The sequence below is a fragment of the Sebastes umbrosus genome, chromosome 3 (genome assembly GCF_015220745.1).
Source record: "Sebastes umbrosus isolate fSebUmb1 chromosome 3, fSebUmb1.pri, whole genome shotgun sequence".
Taxonomy (NCBI): domain Eukaryota; kingdom Metazoa; phylum Chordata; class Actinopteri; order Perciformes; family Sebastidae; genus Sebastes; species Sebastes umbrosus.
In genome coordinates this window covers 15,818,278-15,837,332 of record NC_051271.1, presented here as the reverse complement: position 1 = coordinate 15,837,332, position 19,055 = coordinate 15,818,278, and the positions used below count along the sequence as shown (strand labels likewise).

General features: G+C 38.0%; 1 protein-coding gene across 1 annotated transcript; it reads right to left on the bottom strand.

The window, feature by feature from the left end:
- Window positions 1-10,022: 10,022 nt before the first annotated feature.
- Window positions 10,023-17,443, bottom strand: etaa1 (ETAA1 activator of ATR kinase). The gene is made up of 6 exons (XM_037765699.1): window positions 17,088-17,443; window positions 16,072-16,203; window positions 14,900-14,970; window positions 14,611-14,723; window positions 12,698-14,142; window positions 10,023-10,864 (listed from the first exon to the last, which is right to left on the bottom strand). The coding sequence occupies exons 1-6, from the start codon at window positions 17,251-17,253 to the stop codon at window positions 10,749-10,751; spliced, it is 2,043 nt and encodes a 680-aa protein (XP_037621627.1). The 5' UTR covers window positions 17,254-17,443; the 3' UTR covers window positions 10,023-10,748.
- Between the last annotated feature and the right edge of the window lie 1,612 nt (window positions 17,444-19,055).

Below are 19,055 nucleotides of genomic sequence, written 5' to 3'. Positions count from 1 at the left end.
TGTAACTAAGAACATTTACTCAAGTACTGTACTTAAGTACACATTTTACATGTCTACTTCTAATCCACTACATTTATCTGACAGCACACAAAACATATGAAGAGTTTATCAAATATGTTTTGTTGTATATTAAACTACCTAACTAAACAGTTTATACAAGTACATCTAAAATTATTAGTTGATTAATCAATTAGTTGATTGACAGAAAATTAATTGGAAACTATTTTGACGGTTGAAGTCATTTTTCATATAAGAACATTTCATGGTTCCAGCTCCACAAATGTGAAGATTTGCTGCTTTCTTCTTTTAATACTGTTAATAATTGTAATGTATTAGTAATAATGTTGAGGTTTGGACCGTTGGTTGGACGAAACAAACTTTGGGTTCTGGGTAAATGTGACAGCATTTCACACTATTTTCACTATTTTTACAAACCAAACAATCAATTAATGGAGAAAATAATCAGCAGATTATTAGTTAATAGTTCAAAATGAGCTCCACCTCAACCAGCTACAACAGTAAAATCCTGCTTTACCATTAATGCATGAGTATTAATAATCTAATGATAGAATATATAATAGTATGACAGCATGTTTGATACTAAAGAAGTGCACACCTTTCTGTGAGCTCAAACATTCACAGCCTCAGAATAAAAAACTGCTGAGGGACATAAAGATGCTCTGCTCTGTTCCTACCAGCAGGTGGCAGCGTGAGGCCACATGTTGAGACACACTATTTCTCATAGTTTATATTTTCAATGTTTAATTAGTTTTTATCTTGTTTTTGTCATGGAAGAAATGTCAACATCTTAAAACTGTGTGATTCCCTTTTCATATGACAATATATAAGAGATTGTTTCAACCACTGAGTTGAAGCATCAGATCACCTGATGTTACAGGTCTGAATGCCCTTAAGTGAGCTGCAGGAGAAGTCGTCGAGTTGTTGCCGTCAGTGCCAATTATAGATCTCATTAATACTCTGGCTGCTGCACACTCAGACCCCCGAACCCTTCTCATGAAACCTGCTCATCTGTTTGTGATTTGACCACCAGATGTATTTCCACACGAGCCAACATGAAAGTCTGCAAAACCAGCGTCTAAAATGACTCTTGAAATAATCTGTGCCATAATTGCTAAAAAAAAATGCATAAACACTGTTCATAGAAATGTGGATTTACACAGTAACCTCTGTGTAAACTGAAAAATGTCAGCATCATGTATCAGGTTTACAGAAGACAGTTTTCTTTACTGGGTGAAGTCTGACTGAGCAATACAGAAGACAGATTGAGGGAATATGACTACAATGAAATGTTTTCGACATACTATACTATGACTTTTTCTTTTTTTTTCTCGACATACTATGACTTTAAAAAAAAAAAAATCGACATACTATACTATACTTTTTTATTTTTGCTACATACTATAATATCACTTTTTTTTGGACATACTATACTATGACTTTTTTATTTTTTCGACATACTATACTATGACTTTTTTTTTATTTTTTTGACTTACTATACCATGACTTTTTAATTTTTTCGACTTACTATACTATGACTTTTTTATTATTTTTTTCCGGACATACTATACTATGACTTTTTTATTTTTTCGACATACTATACTATGACTTTTTTAAATTTTTTCGACATACTATACGATGACTTTTTATTTTTTTTCGACATACTATACTATGACTTTTTTATTTTTTCGACTTACTATACTATGACTTTTTCTTATTTTTTCGACTTACTATACTATGACTTTTTCTTATTTTTTTCAACATACTATAGTATGGCTTTTTTTTCCGACATGCTATACTATGACTTTTTTATTTTTTCGACTTACTATACTATGACTTTTTTATTTTTTCGACTTACTATATTATGACTTTTTTATTATTTTTTTCCGGACATACTATACTATGACTTTTTTATTTTTTCGACATACTATACTATGACTTTTTTTTATTTTTTGACATACTATACTTTGACTTTTTCTTATTTTTTTCAACATACTATAGTATGGCTTTTTTTTCCGACATGCTATACTATGACTTTTTTTATTTTTTCGACATACTATACTATGACTTTTTTATTTCTCGACATACAGTACTATGACGACTATATATATATATATATATATATATATATATATATATACACAATGACTTTTTCTCTACATACTTTACAATGAATTTTTTTTTTTTCGACATACTTTACTTTTATTTTTTTTCGACATACTATACTTTGACTTTTTTTTTTTTTTTTCAACATACTTTACTATGAATTTTTTTCGACATACTATACTATGACTTTTTTGGTTTTTTTACCGACTATACTATGACTTTTTTGTTTTTCAACATACTTTACTATGAATTTTTTTTTATTTTTCCGACATACTATACTATGACTTTTTTATTTTTTTAACATACAGTACTATGACGACTATATATATATATATATATATACAATGACTTTTTCTCAACATACTTTACAATGAATTTTTTTTTTTTCGACATACTTTACTTTGACTTTTTTTTTTTTTTTTTCGACATACTATACCGTGATTTTTTTTCGACATGCTATACTATGACTTTTTTATTTTTTTGACCTACTACACTATGACTTTTTTGTTTTTCAACATACTTTACTATGAATTTTTTTTAATTCTTTCGACATACAATACTACGACTTCTTTCAACAAAAAATATTGTCCATTAATGTCAAATGTAAATCTTAGCAAGCTGTATTTACTACACTATACATAGTACTGTAAACATGTATATACTGGACATAAACAGCCTATTGCATGTCTATAAAGTAACTTATTACATTACATGTACAATATTTTTTCAGCACATTCACCTACTTGCCTATAAATAATAATAGTTATTAGCTTTGTTCAGCTTCAGAAAATTATTATTATCTTCCTGAGTTCTAAACATACTTCATGAAGCAGAACCTGAAATAGGTTTATCATAATTTCTGTGTATCATAATGTATTATGTACTGCCATAACAACACAAAAGTATCTTGAATACAGTTAAAATAGTTTTGAAAGGGAAAAGCCTTTAAATGCTCCTCGGTGTCTGGTTCTGCTCTTTAAATTGTCCTTATTTTGCATTGTAACTGGTCTCACTGGAGTCTTGAATGACCCTGTACTACTTTGTGTAGTTGCCGTTTGTTTGTCTGGTGACGTTAACATATCGAGGACGTCAGAAAACGTCTTTTAAGTGAAACCTGTCCTGTTCTTTATCAGTGTGGATGTCGTCTGCAAAAGCTGGACGGACACCAACCTGTCCTCTCACCTGTCACTATCCTCTGTGATTGGCCCGGGAATAATTAATGGACCAGAGTGTGTGTGTGGGGGGGTTATTCAGAGTTCAGTGCAACTCTCAGGTAACGTCAGCGGGTAAAAGGATCTGCCGTAAACACTTACACACTGTGTGTGTGCGTGTGTGTGCGTGTGCGTGCGCGTGTGAGTGTGTGCACATTTACTGTAGCTAATAAAATAGGCAACCTTGGTTTTCTTGCAGTTAACACATAAAGAGTGATTCTATTAAAACTACATGAATGTACTTTTGGGCACTAGGTGGCAGGAGAGTTCCACATCAGGTTGACAGACGCTCAAGTACTGTACTTAAGTACAAACTTGAGGTACTTATAATTTACTTGAGTCTTTTCTTTTCATGCTACTTTCTACGTATACTCCACTACATTTAACAGCTTTAGTTACTTTACAAATTAAGATTTTTGCATACAAAACATATGAAGAGTTTATAAAATATGATGTTCTGTTATAATTTTAACTATTCAATTAGTCAATTGACAGAAAATTAATTGTCAACTATTCTGATGGTTTAAGTCATTTTTCATGCAAAAACATTTCATGGCTCCAGCTTCACAACTGTGAACATTTGCTGCTTTTCCTTTTAATAACATTGATAATTGTAACGTATTAGTAATGTTAATAATGTTAATGTATTAGTAATAATGTTGAGGTTTGGACAGTTGGTTGGACTAAACAAACATTGTGAAGGTTTCACTTTGGGCTCTGGGTCATTGTGACGCCATTTCTTACTATTTTTACAAACAAAACAATCAATCAATTAATGGAGAGAAAATGGGCCAGTGTAAGGATGTGAGTGACTTTGACAAGGGACAAATTGTGATGGCTAGACGACTGAGTCAGAGCATCTCCAGTACTGCAGCTCTTGTAGGATGTTCCCGGTCTGCAGTGGTCAGGATCTACCAAAAGCGGTCCAAGGAAGGAAAACCGGTGAACTGGCGACAGGGTCATGGGCGGCCAAGGCTCATTGATGCACGTGGGGAGCGAAGGCTGGCCCGTGTTGTCCGATCCAATAGAAGAGCTACTGTAGCTCAAACTGCTGAAAAAGTTAATGCTGGTTCCGATAGTAAGGTGTCAGAACACACAGTGCATCGCAGTTTGTTGCATATGGGGCTGCGTAGCCGCAGACCGGTCAGGGTGCCCGTGCTGACCCATGTCCACCGCCAAAAAAGGGGCCTCCAATAGGCACGTGAGCATCAGAACTAGACCACGGAACAATGGAAGAAGGTGGCCTGGTCTGATGAATCACGTTTCTTTTACATCATGTGGATGGCAACGAGTTTGAGGTGTCGACTCGGCCTCCAAATTCTCCAGATCTCAATCTAATCGAACATCTGTGGGATGTGCTGGACAAACAAGTCCGATCCATGGAGGACCCACCTCGCAACTTACAGGACTTAAAGGGACTGTTTGTGAGAATCAGAAATGCTTGTTAACAGCAACACCTGTGGCCGTTAAGTCAACGAAAGTCAGCGTCCTGTTGCTCGCGCTTGTGCTCACTCTACATAGACATGAACGAGCATCGCTCAAAACAGTGAGGCGACACACGTCAGCTAAAACCACAATTTCACTCTATATTTCACCTGCTTGGCAGTAATGTTAGCTGACCAGACAAAGGTCTCTCCATGAATCATTGCTGATCCTAGTGTTGACTTTTCCTGCCTCAGCCTCCCGACCGCGGTCGTAGGGAACAGGGGAGACACCGGAGTTTTGGTCGGAGACAATAAAGTTTCTCGCTGCGGAGCCCCGTCACTTCACAAGACACGGGAAACCTCTGTTGGTCTGGAGGAGCTGCAGCATTTATTTCTGCACAAACGTCCACTGTACATTCACTAGATATTCTCAGAGCTAAACTAACTCTTCTGCGGTGTGTAGTGTGCGGGCATGCATGTGAGGTGGAGCGAGCTGAGTGAAGGCAGGCAGGCAGAGGAGCAGAGTACAGCAGAGACTCCGGCCCTGGAGACCAAAGCTACGGTCTCCCCCGCGTCCTCCGACCGCGGCCAATACTGTTTTGCAAGACGTGACTCACAAGATATAACTTTGGAGACTTTGGAGTCTGTGTCCGATGCGCAAGCGTGCATGGGACACGGATTGATTTATACGTATAAGAAGTTACAAACTGTCCCTTTGAAGGATCTGCTACTGACGGCTTGGTCCCAGATACCACAGCAGACCTTCAGAGGTCCAGTGGAGTCCAAGCCTCGACGGGTCAGGGCTGTTTTGGCGGCAAAAGGGGGACCTACTCAATAAGCAGGTGGTCATAATGTTATGGCTGATCGGTGTATACTAGTTTAACAGTCATAGGGAACATTTTGATACTTTTACCACTTTAAGTACATTTTCCTGATTATACTTACATACTTTTACTTCATATTTTCAATGTAGGACTTTTACTTGTAACAGAGTATTTTTAGTGTTGTTTTAGTACATTTTTTAGTACTTCATCCACCACTGTCAACAACAGATATCAGATTAAAAAGACACAGTCAGGTTCGGCATTAACTAGTTTACAACTCGCTCAACTAGCTTTGTGTAGCTGTTTCTATGGTGACAGTTAGCTCTGGTGCTAACAGTACGATGATACAGGTTATTCAAGTCATTGAAGTTATTTGGATTCATCACAAAGAATCTCTAAACCAGATGATTTTTGCTTTGTTAGTCTGGAATCTGATTTATTAACATGAATTTAAACCTTTCAGTCAACAATGTAAAATGGAATACACATTTTATTAATCATGTAATTTGGGATGATTAGCTTGTTACACAATAATAAGTTCATGTCATAGAAAAATGTGTCTATGTGCCATTATTGCAAATATTATTAGTGCAAATATGAATGCATGTTTTACGTTATATTACGAAACTTGTCAGATATTTAACAAATAAAGGACTGATGAATATTTTTGGAATTAATGTAATGAATGAATGCTGCTTTACTTTTAATAAAATTGATGGCAACTTAGCATTTTCAATTTGTCTTACACTTATTTTATTGTTAATATAAAACCCAAACAAAATCAACTGTTGGTTAATATTTTGTTATTATTTGCAAAATGTTGTATTCACAAGAAAAAGTTCTTTAGACCACAAATTTTAAATAAAATCTATGAGACGCACAGAAAAACATTAATAATACATTATTATTATAGTATATTAATCCTGCACTTGACATGTTATTTATTGATTGATTTATTACATCATATAAATTGTATTTAATTTGATTTTAATTAATGTATTATTAAATATTACTTCGAATAGATTATTTAAGATTGATTAAATGTAATGGTTTAATGATGAATACTGTATATATTATGTCTTAGCTGGTAGTTTTGTTTTTTTTTTCCAATCAAATCATGAATTCAAGAAAAGACCATCAAAACTAGACACAAAAATCCCCTGATTTCAGCCTGTATGCTGCTATTTTAAATGTTCTTCATTTGTTGTGTGTTTTTAATGCTGGCAGAGCCAACTACACACTGTAAACATCCAAATTAGCATATTGTAATGAAGAACTGTAATGTGCAGTGGGGACACAACAGGTACTTAATTGACTCTACTTGAGGTTCAATTCAAACAGTGAGATTATTTATTCTTCGAGACCAACAATAAACATATTAAAATCTGTTAAAATGAATGTTTACACTAATAAACAATAGTTATAAATAAATACATGTGTCTCTCTCTCTTACTGTAGCAGCTGATGTCTCACACACTGCTCTGACATTCAGGACTTTCACTGCCAAAATGAGCTACTTTATAATTAAAAAACTACTTCTACTTGGCAAAGAGAAACTTCAGAGAAATTTCCTTAACAAATGGAGTAAAGTGAATCCTGGAGTACGTTTTGGGACAAAGGCAGCGTGATTAAACCGAGGCAGATTACATCTGTGTGCCTGTGATTTGCAGCAGCGTGCTAGACTACAATTACACACCTGTCTGCTGATAACGAGGCTCGGTTTACCTGCCGGGACGATATATCTGCTCCATCAGACAGCTGCCAGACTGTTAATGAAGAGAGCTGACGAGCCCGACCGGACCACCTGACCGCACAGGGACACCGGTGACTCCCCCACGGCTGATCTTCAGGTGACGCTGCTGCAGCGATACAATGTGTGATAATGTGTGACTTTTACATGAATAAACTTTGTTTTACTCTTTTATTTACAGATAAATATTCAACTTGTGGGTGGTTTATGGATGCATTTCATTGTATTTTATTTATTAAAGTCAATAGTGGAAAGTAACTAAGTACATGTAGTCCAATACTGTTTTGAGGTACTTGTACGTTACTTCAATATTTCTAATTTACGTTACTTTGGTTATTTTATTATGTGTTCCTTTATACTTCCACTACATTTCAGAGGAAAATCTTGCACTTTTAACTCCACTACATTTATTTAACAGCTTTAGCTACTGGTTATTTTGCAAATTAAGATTTTTACATTCAAAGTTTATGGTGAGAATATAAAATGATCCATATATAATTAAGTTATAATCTTATTTAATTAGTTTCACATCCACCAACAATAAAATCAGTAACAACAATAGTGTAGTAGTGTAAAATATAACATTTACAGGGGGATTCTGCTGCATAAAAACTATTTTTACTTTTACTTTCACTTGAGTAGGATTGTGAACTAGGAAATTATCTAAATACTTCTTCCGACACTGATTTAATGTGGGGTAACCTATTACCGCACTGTAACTGTACTGAAACTGTATTTCTTTTCTACTATTTTTTGCTTAGATATTTTATTAACTTCCCCTGTCTGATAGCAGACAACAAGAAATTATTAATTTCACATGTGTAGGTTGAGAGTAACAAATTAAAGAAGAACTTAGTAGTTTCTTTGCTTTTGATTTTTTTTAGATTTGAATTCTAAAACATAATAAGATTAATACTAAAACCTGAATTTCATTCTAATTGTTATGAGTTAATTTGAGCACTTTACATGACAGACTGGTCGGTTCTATTTGAAAGTTAGTACTTGGACAGATGGGTTGACGAGGAGGACTTGAAGGCAGCACACTGTAAAAAGATGCTAACATGTCATTGGGTGATAATATGTCTATATCTATAGATATTGATAGATAGCAGAAGAGGAGTACAAAAAATAAAAAATGGAGGTGTACATCAGGTTTTAAATGACATGCAACACATGAATTTAAGTGCAGGTTAAGCTTGCAATAGTTGCTATCAATTACAAGCAATGGAAAAAAGGATATAAAGGTGCATTTATGCTATCAATTAAATCATTTAATTATAAAACAAGCTATCAAGCGGAGCTGTGGGGATTCAGACGGTATCACAGAATCATATTGTAGTATTTTTTTTCTCTAAGTGACAGTTCTGGTACAAATTTATATTTTTGTCTATTTTGGACAAGAGGACATCACAACTCATTTTCAGGTTGGTTTTGGGGGGTTAAAGTTAGGCCAAAAAATATTTTATATTAAAGCCAGTTTGTGTTTAAATACCCATCACATCAGCACATTCAGGTCATGTCCGTTTCATAATAACAAAAAAAGACGCCAGGTCTGACCTGAACAAAGCTGATCTCAGGCTAAGGCTGTGCCTCCGTAGATCCAATAACACATCCAATGACACTGAAAAGATCACTACACCAACGATGAAATTAACAATAAAACTTTTATTGGTAAAACACTTTCCAATAAGTTAAAGTGCTTTACATAAAATAAAGTGAATAAACAAGAAAAAAACAGACTTTGTAGACCGGTTAGAAAAGTGACTCCTCGTGTTCATGATCAAAAAAAGTAATGAGAAATAAATTTGACTGTTAGAATATCTAAAAAGAGCCATCCAGTACGTGGTCAGCCTAGCTTAGCACAAAGACTGCAAGTAGGGGGAAACTGCTAGCCTGAAATTAAACTGATATCCATCTTCTCATTTGACAGAATACAAATTATCTCCCAAATCAATGGACTGCTGAAGTCATTTTTATTTAAAGGCATATTTATTATTGTGCAAATACGGAGTTTGGTTCCTAATTGTTGGTGGAATAAAAGACACAAAATAATTTCCCCTCCTTAAACAGATTGGTAGTGCATTAGAAATCTACTTTACAACTGTTGTAATATATTCTGGTCTTAAAGGAATAGTTCTGGACTTTGGGAAATACATTACTCGCATACATTATTCACTTTCTTTCCATGAGTGAGGTGAGAAGTTTGATACTACTCTCACATCTGTGTGTTGAGTACAGAGCTGGAGTCGGGATGTGTTTAGCCTAGCTTAGCATTAAGACTGGAAGCAGGGGAAACGGATAGCCTCGCCTCAGTGAGCTTCAGAGGTGTCGGTATGTGTATTTTTGAATTATGGACAGAGCCATGCTTGCTGGTTCGCCCTGCTTCAAGTCTTTTTGTTAAAGTGATGGTTCAGGTGTTTTGAAGTGGGTTTGTATCAGGTACTTATCCATAGCAGGTGTATTACCTACAGTAGATGACGGTCAGTGTGCCCCCAGCATCCAGAAACAGACGGGAGCACCGACACCGGCACAAAGCAATACAGTGCTGTGGACAGGGACGGCAGAAAAACATATTTAAGACACCTAAAAAAAAATTGATATCCGTTTAATTGTACGCTATATTTAGAATATTTTCCGGCGGCAAACTGAACTGAAAGTGAAACGTATTTATACTGTTTTTGTCATCTGAGCCTGCTGGCTTTAAAGAGCGCATAGAAAAGTTTCCCCTTCAGTTCATTTCCCCGTTGGAAATGAGAAAGAAAGGGCCGTACTACGGCAAGATAAAGCGGTGATGGTATTGTTAATATAGCATATGCTAACACCGATAAGATCTTTTTAGGTGAGCCTTTTAGGTATCTAAAATTTCTGCCGTCCACGTCCACAGCACTGTATTGCTTTGCTCCCGTGTCTGAACTCCTGTCTGTTTCTCCAAACTGGGAGCGTGCTGACTGTCATCTACTGTAAGTAATACACCTACTATGGATAAGTACATCAGTATACATCCCCACTTCAAAACACCTGAATGATCACTTTAAGCTAGGCTAACCACATCCTGACTCCAGCTCCATACATATGCACACACACACACACACTCCTAATCCCACTCTCTGAAAGAAAGCAAATGTGAATTTCCCAAAACGTTGAACTATTCCTTCAAAGACACAAAAACATGGTTTGCTTTAAAAAACAACTTGTTTTTAAAAAAAAAATCTGATAGATTAGAAACACAACATTTACATAAACATAAAATTAAAGTACGTGTACAGTTTCATTTTAGAGGAGCATATATTTATATATGCTACTTATATGTATTCTGCTAACAAACAGAGCTCACAGCAAACAGGTGGAGCTCTGACAGCAGTTCAGCAGTCCGGTTTACTCTTCACACAGGTGAGGTGAGGCGAGACAAAGCCGGTTATCTCAGTTGGCTGGGAGCTTGGAGGTTTTGGGCGGCCTGCATTTTCTGTCGTCTTCTCTCCATCGCCTGCTGCTTCTTCAGCTCGATCTCTGCTGCTGAACATTTACCCAGAACTGCACAAGAAAACACAGACGACACAGTCAGTGTCAATTTTATCAACAAAAACTATGATGTAAAACATTTGAGGGCTGTTACTCTACAAAGACAATTAAAGCTGGAGTAGGTAGAAATGGAGCAAATATGATTACAAAAAGTCATTTTTATATCGTGACAGTAGTGCATAAGACAGGTAATCTGAAAACAATCATGTGCCTCTTTGTCCTCCGGTGCTCCTAATGGCATCTACAAGATTTCACAGACCGGAGGAAAACTCAACTTCAATTAGAACATTTCCAGAAATGTACCGATGCTTAGCCCTACTTGTAACCATAGTAACAGTGCAATAATGAGTATTTCCATATAGTGATTGTGATCAGAGCTGTGAAGCAGTGTGACTGTAACAGAAACATCACAGTAAAAACAGCTGCTTACCTTCATGACATGCTGGAGGTTTGATGTTCGCTCAAAATGCAATAAGAACCTGCAGCTCTTCATCTAATCAGCTCACTGGATTCTCCTTCTGATTTCGCTCACTTTGAAACGTATGTCCGGAAAAAGTGCAACATTTTTTCCAAGATTTATCAAAAAAGTTGTCAGTTAGCGCTAACCTCAGTGGCCAATGGTGAATATTTTGTGTTATTTTGCAATAAATTTCAACCATCTGAAAAAAATATGATTGTTTAAAGAACTTACTGACAATCAAAATACGCAACATGTTTCAGTGGGAGTAAAAATGAGTTTAGGGTCTTAGTTTAGACTCTCTCTTAAGACTGATCTGTTTGTGGTGGCATTTGACTATGCAGTTAGTTGGTCATTGGACTGAATTCATGCAGAACCCCGGTAAATTGAGCAGTCAAACAGTTGGATTGTGTTTTTTGTGGAAAAATTGTCAGAATTGTCAAAAGATCGCACTGATTTTGTAAGAAATCATTGTGTTAATTAAAAAAAAATGCAAACTATGGATGAACGATGATGTCGGCACATGTCGGCAGATAAAGGCTTTAAAATATCGGCATCGGCCAGAAATGAACATTTCCTCCGATATGACATTATGCACACTTTACAAACTGTTACACCTCGGTGTATATATATATACATATTTATTACTTCTCTATACATACTACATTCCAGTTTACACCTCAATATATATTTTAGTACTTCTCATTATTACGTACTGCATTCCTGTTTACACCTCTGTGTACATATATTACTTCTCATCATGCATATACAGCACATACTACATGCTGTTTATATTCAGTTTTCCCATCTGAAATACTGTCAACAAAATAACAAATTTACATTCACATTACTATTTTAATTTACTTAAGTTTATATTTAAGCCCTATATTTTAACTGCACTATTTAATGCCTTAGATTACCATTTTGCTTTTACTTGTGTGATTCCTCTTTTATATATACATATTTAATGAGCATTGTTGAAGGAACCTGAGACCAAAGATTTTCATTGCCAGTGTCTGCTTTGCTGGAATTGACAAATGACAAATAAAGAACGATGTGAAGCAATTGAAGCATAGCGACATCTCCAGGAAGGCCAAGTCTGTTCAATTTCTTTGGTTCAATGTCACGAGAGTTGACGTAAATCCATGCGGTGTCATTTCTCCAATAGTGATCTATTAAAGCTTAAAAAAACTAAATCTGAAATGAAATTACGTTCATTTTTATATTATTAGTTTTTTTACCCAGGCAATATTGTTTCAGTTAAGTTTTTCTTAAATTATATAGTTTTTAATTTAGTTTCAGTTTGAGTTTACAAACATATTTTTCACTGCTTATTTTCGTTTCAGTTTTAGTTCACTATAATATCCCAGGTGTTGACGTGCTCTTACCTTTGCTGGTCACCGTAGAAACTGGGCTGTTTGGCTTCTTGAAGGTGAACTGGTCTTTGCGGGGGTTTCCCTGCGGTGCTGACTGGACACATGTTGAGCTGTTTGTGGATCCTGAAGTGTTGTTCGCTTTCGTATATCTGAAAGAATCCCTCTTCTGTACACCTGCAGCGATGTGAGAGACGAAACCACCAGCCAATGAACTGCCAGCTGGTCTTCCTGAAGCACAGGGAAGACTTGTTGGTGCTTGTTTTTTGGGAGCCAAATGTTGCTGATTGGCTGGCTGTTGTTTGCTGTTGGACGGTTGCAGAGATGCAGAGCCTCTCTGGTTTGACATGTGACCCCCAGGAAGAGTCTGTTTGGTGGAAACATTCCCCGCACTCTGGATCTGGTTCTCCACGTCTTCACACATTTCACACAGCAGGTCGTCGTCAGCGGGGTCGTCCCAAACCGGGTCAGACGAGAAGAACGAGGACAGATCCTCGTCCAGGAGGTCGGAGACAGCAGGCGCCTCGCTGTGGGATGAGACTACCGCAGGTTTTATCGGAACATTTTGAGCTGTTTTTGTAGCTGATGTGTTTGATGCAGTTGTGTTGTATTTGGCAACAGAAGTCCTTTGAAACGGTGCTTTCTGTGGATCTGACTTCACTGTGTTTGATGTTTGCCTGGTACGCTGAGATCCGGCCTCAACTACAACACTGTTACCGGATGAAAACCTGTTCTTCTGAGTGTCTTTTTCAGCTGTTTTTGAGCTATAATCCACCTTCAAGTTTGTCCATGTGTCCGTCTGGATTCTTTTGACAGAGAAATTAGGATTAGACTCCAGTTTGAAAGTCGTTCTTTGTCTCACGTTGTCTTTTTCCATTTTAGAAACAGTTGACTGAACCGCTACATTTGCTGGACTTTTCTGTATTTGACTGGGTGGTTTCTGGGTTGAACAATGCTTTGGAGCAATGAAGTTCTGTGGATTTTGTGTCATCTCAAACACTAAAGAATCATTTAGCAAGTCATCGTTTTCCCAATCGTCATCAAACTCGTCTTTTACTGATGTTCCTTTAGTGTTCGTCGTGGAAACACCAGAGGAGGGGCCGAGTGAGGAAGCAGACAGTTTCCCAGAGGCCTCTTTGGAAGCAGGTTTTACTTGTGACAGCTGAGCTGACGACACCTGACTTAGATTTCCGCTTAAATGTTGGGTTGGTCCATCAAACAGAAAATCCAAATCGTCCTCCATATATTGATCCAGGTGAAGCTGCTCGTCTGACCCGGCCGGCGCCGTCACAGCTGGTTGGCAGTTGTCGTTTTGATCTCCGTTCTCTAAATCCAGGATGTCCTCTGACAGGAGCTCCAGACTTTGCTGGTGCAGGTCCTCCACTTCTTCTTCATCCTGATGAAACATGTTGAAGTCAAACTGTTTGGCCAGCTTCAGCAGGTCGTCCACTCCGTTTGGCCTGTCGCGAAAACAAAACAGTTTACTGTGATGACAGAGATATTCTGGAAACACGTCATGGATACAAGCTTCCTTAAAAATGAGCTAAATTCGAAATTCAGAGGATTAATATAGCAGCAAACAACTATTTGCTAATCGCCGTCCCTCTGCACTGCGCTCATACGGTGGTTACAGCTGACAACGCCGTCCCGACCCACGGCCGGCTCAGTAGTCGCTAGTGTTGTAGTACTCGACATCGGTCTCAAGACCAGTCAAGACCACAACTGCGGGGATATATCACTAAACTACCTGTTTATTGTCTGATTTTATTTGTTAACATCATTACTGTGTTTGCTCATAGAAAACAAAGGAAAAAGAGTTCAGGCTTAGGCTCAGAGTTTGTTAAACCTGCTTTTTGAAACAGGGCCGTGAAGCTCACTTACAGCCAAAAGAATGCACAACTTGTATTTGTAGTTTCTCATGAACCTACCTCGGGGATTTCTTCTTGGGTTTGGGAACTTGAACATCTGGCGTGCAGGGAATGCCGGCACTGTCCCCGATCCACTGTTGTAAAGTCGGCTCTGCAACCTTCGGTCTGCCATACTTCAGAGAGACAACACAGCAGATTTAAATAAATGCTGTTTATTGGCTCTCTTTGCTGATCTGAGCTGTTATTCGGAGCACTGTCATGAACAATGAAAACACGTTTACAAAGTAGGTCCAGGAACTGAAATGTTTGGGGGGGGGGGATTTTTAATCTCCCCAGCCGTGTTACTGACCTTTGGAGCGATCCTACTAACAATCTCTGAGATGTTCACAACTCCAGCAGGCTGTTTCTTGCCTCTTTTACCTGGAAAGAAAAACAAAAATCACCACATAGCTCAAGATCCAGATTTTTTTGTTCAATCAAAACTCCAATCATTTACCTCCAACAGAAATTATTCCAAAGGTCTTAAGTTTACAATGACAGAAAACAAAGAAACATGGTTGGAATTGGAAATATCAAATATTTGCGTTTTGGGTTTCTTAAAAGAAAACAGTAAGTAATCAGTAATAAAAACTGCTGTTTCTGTAGATCGGCTGATGGATTAGCTGTCTCGTCACTGCAGCAAATTATGAACTTTATTAAACATTCTGGAGAGAAAGCCTCTAAAGGGACTGTTTGTAAGAATCAGAAATGCTTGTTAACAGCAACACCTGTGGCAGTTAAGTCAACGAAAGTCAGCGTCGGGCTCGCGCTTGTGCTCGCTCTACATAGACATGAACGAGCATCGCTCAAAACAGTGAGGCGACACACGTCAGCTAAAACCACAATATCACTCTATATTTCACCTGCTTGGCAGTAATGTTAGCTGACCAGACGAAGGTCTCTCCATGAATCATTGCTGATCCTAGTGTTGGCTTTTCCTGCTTCAGCCTACCGACCGTGGTCAGAAGGAACAGGGAGACACCGGAGTTTTGGTCGGAGACGCTAACGTTTCTCGCTGCAGAGCCCCGTCACTTCACAAGACATGGGAAACCTCTGTTGGTCTGGAGGAGCTGCAGCATTTATTTCTGCCCAAACATCCACTATACATTCACTAGATATTCTCAGAGCTACTAAATCTTCTGCAGTGTGGAGTGTGCGCGCATGCACCTGAGGGTGGAGCGAAATAGCGAGAACGAGCGCGGTGCAGCAGAGACTCCGGCCCTGGAGACCAAAGCTACGGTCTCCCCCGCGTCCTCCGACCGCGGTCAACACTGTTCAACAGACGGGCTTCACTAGATATAACTTTGCGGTTTTGGTGCTTCCGTGTAGTTTGTGTTGGAGTCTTGTCTGAACAGCGTAGCCACACGCGAGCGCGCATGGGACACCAACCCGGATTGATTTATACGTGTAAGAAGTTACAAACAGTCCCTTTAAATATGTGGATATTTAAAGGGTTCCACAGTTGGAAGGGCTGAAGTTTACCGTGTCTGTTGGGTGAAGGAGAGGTGGCGTCCCAGATGATGTCCTGCTGAAAGTCTGAGTCGTTGTTTGGGGACTCTACAGTGAAAACACCAACTGCTCTGGATCTCGGGATCCTGGTCGGGCTCTTAAAATCTGGAGAAGAAACACAAACAACTGATTCAGAAACAGCAACATTTACTACTTAGTCTGTTTGACTTTTTTGCTGCAGGAGGTCAGAGGTCAAGGTCTGTAGCTGGTTTAAGGATTCAGTGTCTCACTCAAAAACACCCAAACTGTAACTGTTTGTTATAGTTTCGGTTCTTCCTGTTAAAAAGTCTGAAAGTTGAATATAGTTTTGTTAAAATGGAAAATGTAAACACATTAGCCTTTTCATGAATTGTTCAAATCTTTAGGTAAATTCGGCATACTAAATAATCCACTAAATTGCATTTTATTCCAGTTGAATTTCACTCTATACGATGTATTTCACACTGCTTTCCAATGCCATGTGAGACTTGTCTTGGTTGAAAACGACAAGAAAAAGCCAACTAATTTGAGTTTGTGATGTGCCGAATTGAAGACTGAAACCTGTGGTTTGTAAAAATATATTTAGTCATGTTGTGTGATGCAAGTTACCTCTTGTATATACAAGAAAACTTAAAATTGCGAAATATTTCAATGTAGTTTGGTGGACATTTGTATGCATCCAGCAGAGCATGTGAAACTTGTTTTGGTTGAAACAGACAAAAATAGGCAAATCATTTAGTAGAGATTACATTTTGATGTGCCGAATTGAAGAATGACACCTGTGGTTTGTAAAAATATATTTAGTAATGTTGTGTAATGCAAGTTACCTCTTGCATACACACGAAAACCTAAAATTGTGAAATATTTCAATGTAGTTTGGTGGACATTTGTATGCATCCAGCAGAGCGGGACGACAGGGCTTGTAGCCGCCACAGGAGACCAGAGAGGCAGGCAACAAACTTCAGACAGCTCAAATAACACTAAAAACCAACAGAAATAGAGTTTCTGACCCGGCCGATGGCTCTTTGGAGACTCGACCTCCGCCGCTGACTGAGTCTGCTGAGTCCGACTGAAGCTTCTCCTCAGTCGGTTGGGTCTCGATGGTTCTGACGGGGCCGTCGGTTGTTGCTGTGGGAGACCGGACGGAGGAGGGATGTTTCGGCGGCCCTGGTTCATGGTTTACTGGTCTGTTACCGACCGATCCGTTGACGGTTTGCCAGTCGACAGTTTGCGCGGGTTAACGCTGAGTTGTAGTTTGTTATTTACAGTTTATTTTGCTGTAAATTCCGCCGATCGGAGGTGTTTTTGAACGTCCCGCCATCTTGTCGTTCCCAGGGTTCCTTTCGAGGGCGCGTTCACGGGCAACAAAGCTGCTCGGATATTACGAACCTGAGACTGTATACTGTAGATGCATCGGGATGATTTTATTTTTTAAAACGATAATCTATATAAATCTAATAACAGTTTTTTTTTGTATTAAACAGCTTAATGTTTATAGAGATAACAACATTCATAAAAATGAAAATGAGGGTTTCCTTCTGTTAAAGGACCAGTGTATAACAATTAAAGGGACTGTTTGTAAGAATCAGAAATGCTCGTTAACAGCGACACCTGTGGCCGTTAAGTCAACGAAAGTCATCGTCGGGCTCGCGCTCGTGCTCGCTCTACATAGACATGAATGAGCATCGACTCAAAACTAGTGAGGCGACACACGTCAGCTAAAACCACAATATCACTCTATATTTCAGCTGCTTGGCAGTAATGTTAGCTGACCAGACGAAGGTCTCTCTATGAATCAATGCTGATCCTAGTGTTGGCTTTTCCTGCCTCAGCCTCCCGACCGCGGCCGGAGGGAACAGGGGAGACGATAACGTTTCTCGCTGCGGAGCCCCGTCACTTCACAAGACACGGGAAACCTCTGTTGGTCTGGAGGAGCTGCAGCAGTTATTTCTGCACAAACGTCCACTAGATATTCTCAGAGCTGAACTAACTCTTCTGCAGTGTGGAGTGTGCACGCATGAACGTGAGGTTGAGCGAGCTGTGAGTGAAGGCAGGCATGCAGAGGAGCAGAGGAGCAGAGTACAGCAGAGACTCCGGCCCTGGAGACCAAAGCTACGGTCTCCCGTGTCCTCCGACCGCAGCCAACACTGTTTTGCAAGACAGGCTTCACATAGATACAATTTTGCAGTTACAAGTACATTTACTCAAGTAATTTTGAGGTACTTGTACTTTACTTGAGTATTTCTATTTTATGCTGCTTTACACTTCTACTCCACCACATTTCACAGGGGAATATTATACTTCTACATTTGTCTGACAGCTTTAGTTCATTTGAAGATTCAGATTATTAATACAATATATAAATCAACTAATAAATTATGATATATTATTATAGATAAAGCTACCCAGCAGTATATAGAGTAATTAAAATATGTCCACCGTTATCAGCTGCAACATTAAAATGATGGACACGTTAATGCATCAATCATTATATAAAGTCATATATTATTCTGAAATATGCCATTCTGCATAATTAGTACTTTTACTTATATTTTTTTTATACAAATATCTTTGTACTTTTACTCGAGTATGATTTTGAATGCAGGGTTTTTACTTGTAACAGAGTATTTTAACACTTTAGTATTGCTACTTTTACTTAAATAAAAAATCACAGTACTTATTCCTCTGCTGATCATTATGCAGAATAATTATAAATAATATATACTGGATTAGGCTATATATTACTGGATTATAATTATTGACGCATTCATGTGTTCATCACTTTAAAGTTGCAGCTTGTAAAAATGGAGCTTATTTTAATTGCTTTATATACTGCTGGGTAGCTTGTGAATTTACCCCCGGGGGGATCAATTAAGTCTTAACTTAACTTTTACATCATAATCTATTTGTTGATTACATTTTGTATTATTAATCTGCATCTGCAAAGTAACTAAAGTTATCAGATAAATGTAGTGCAG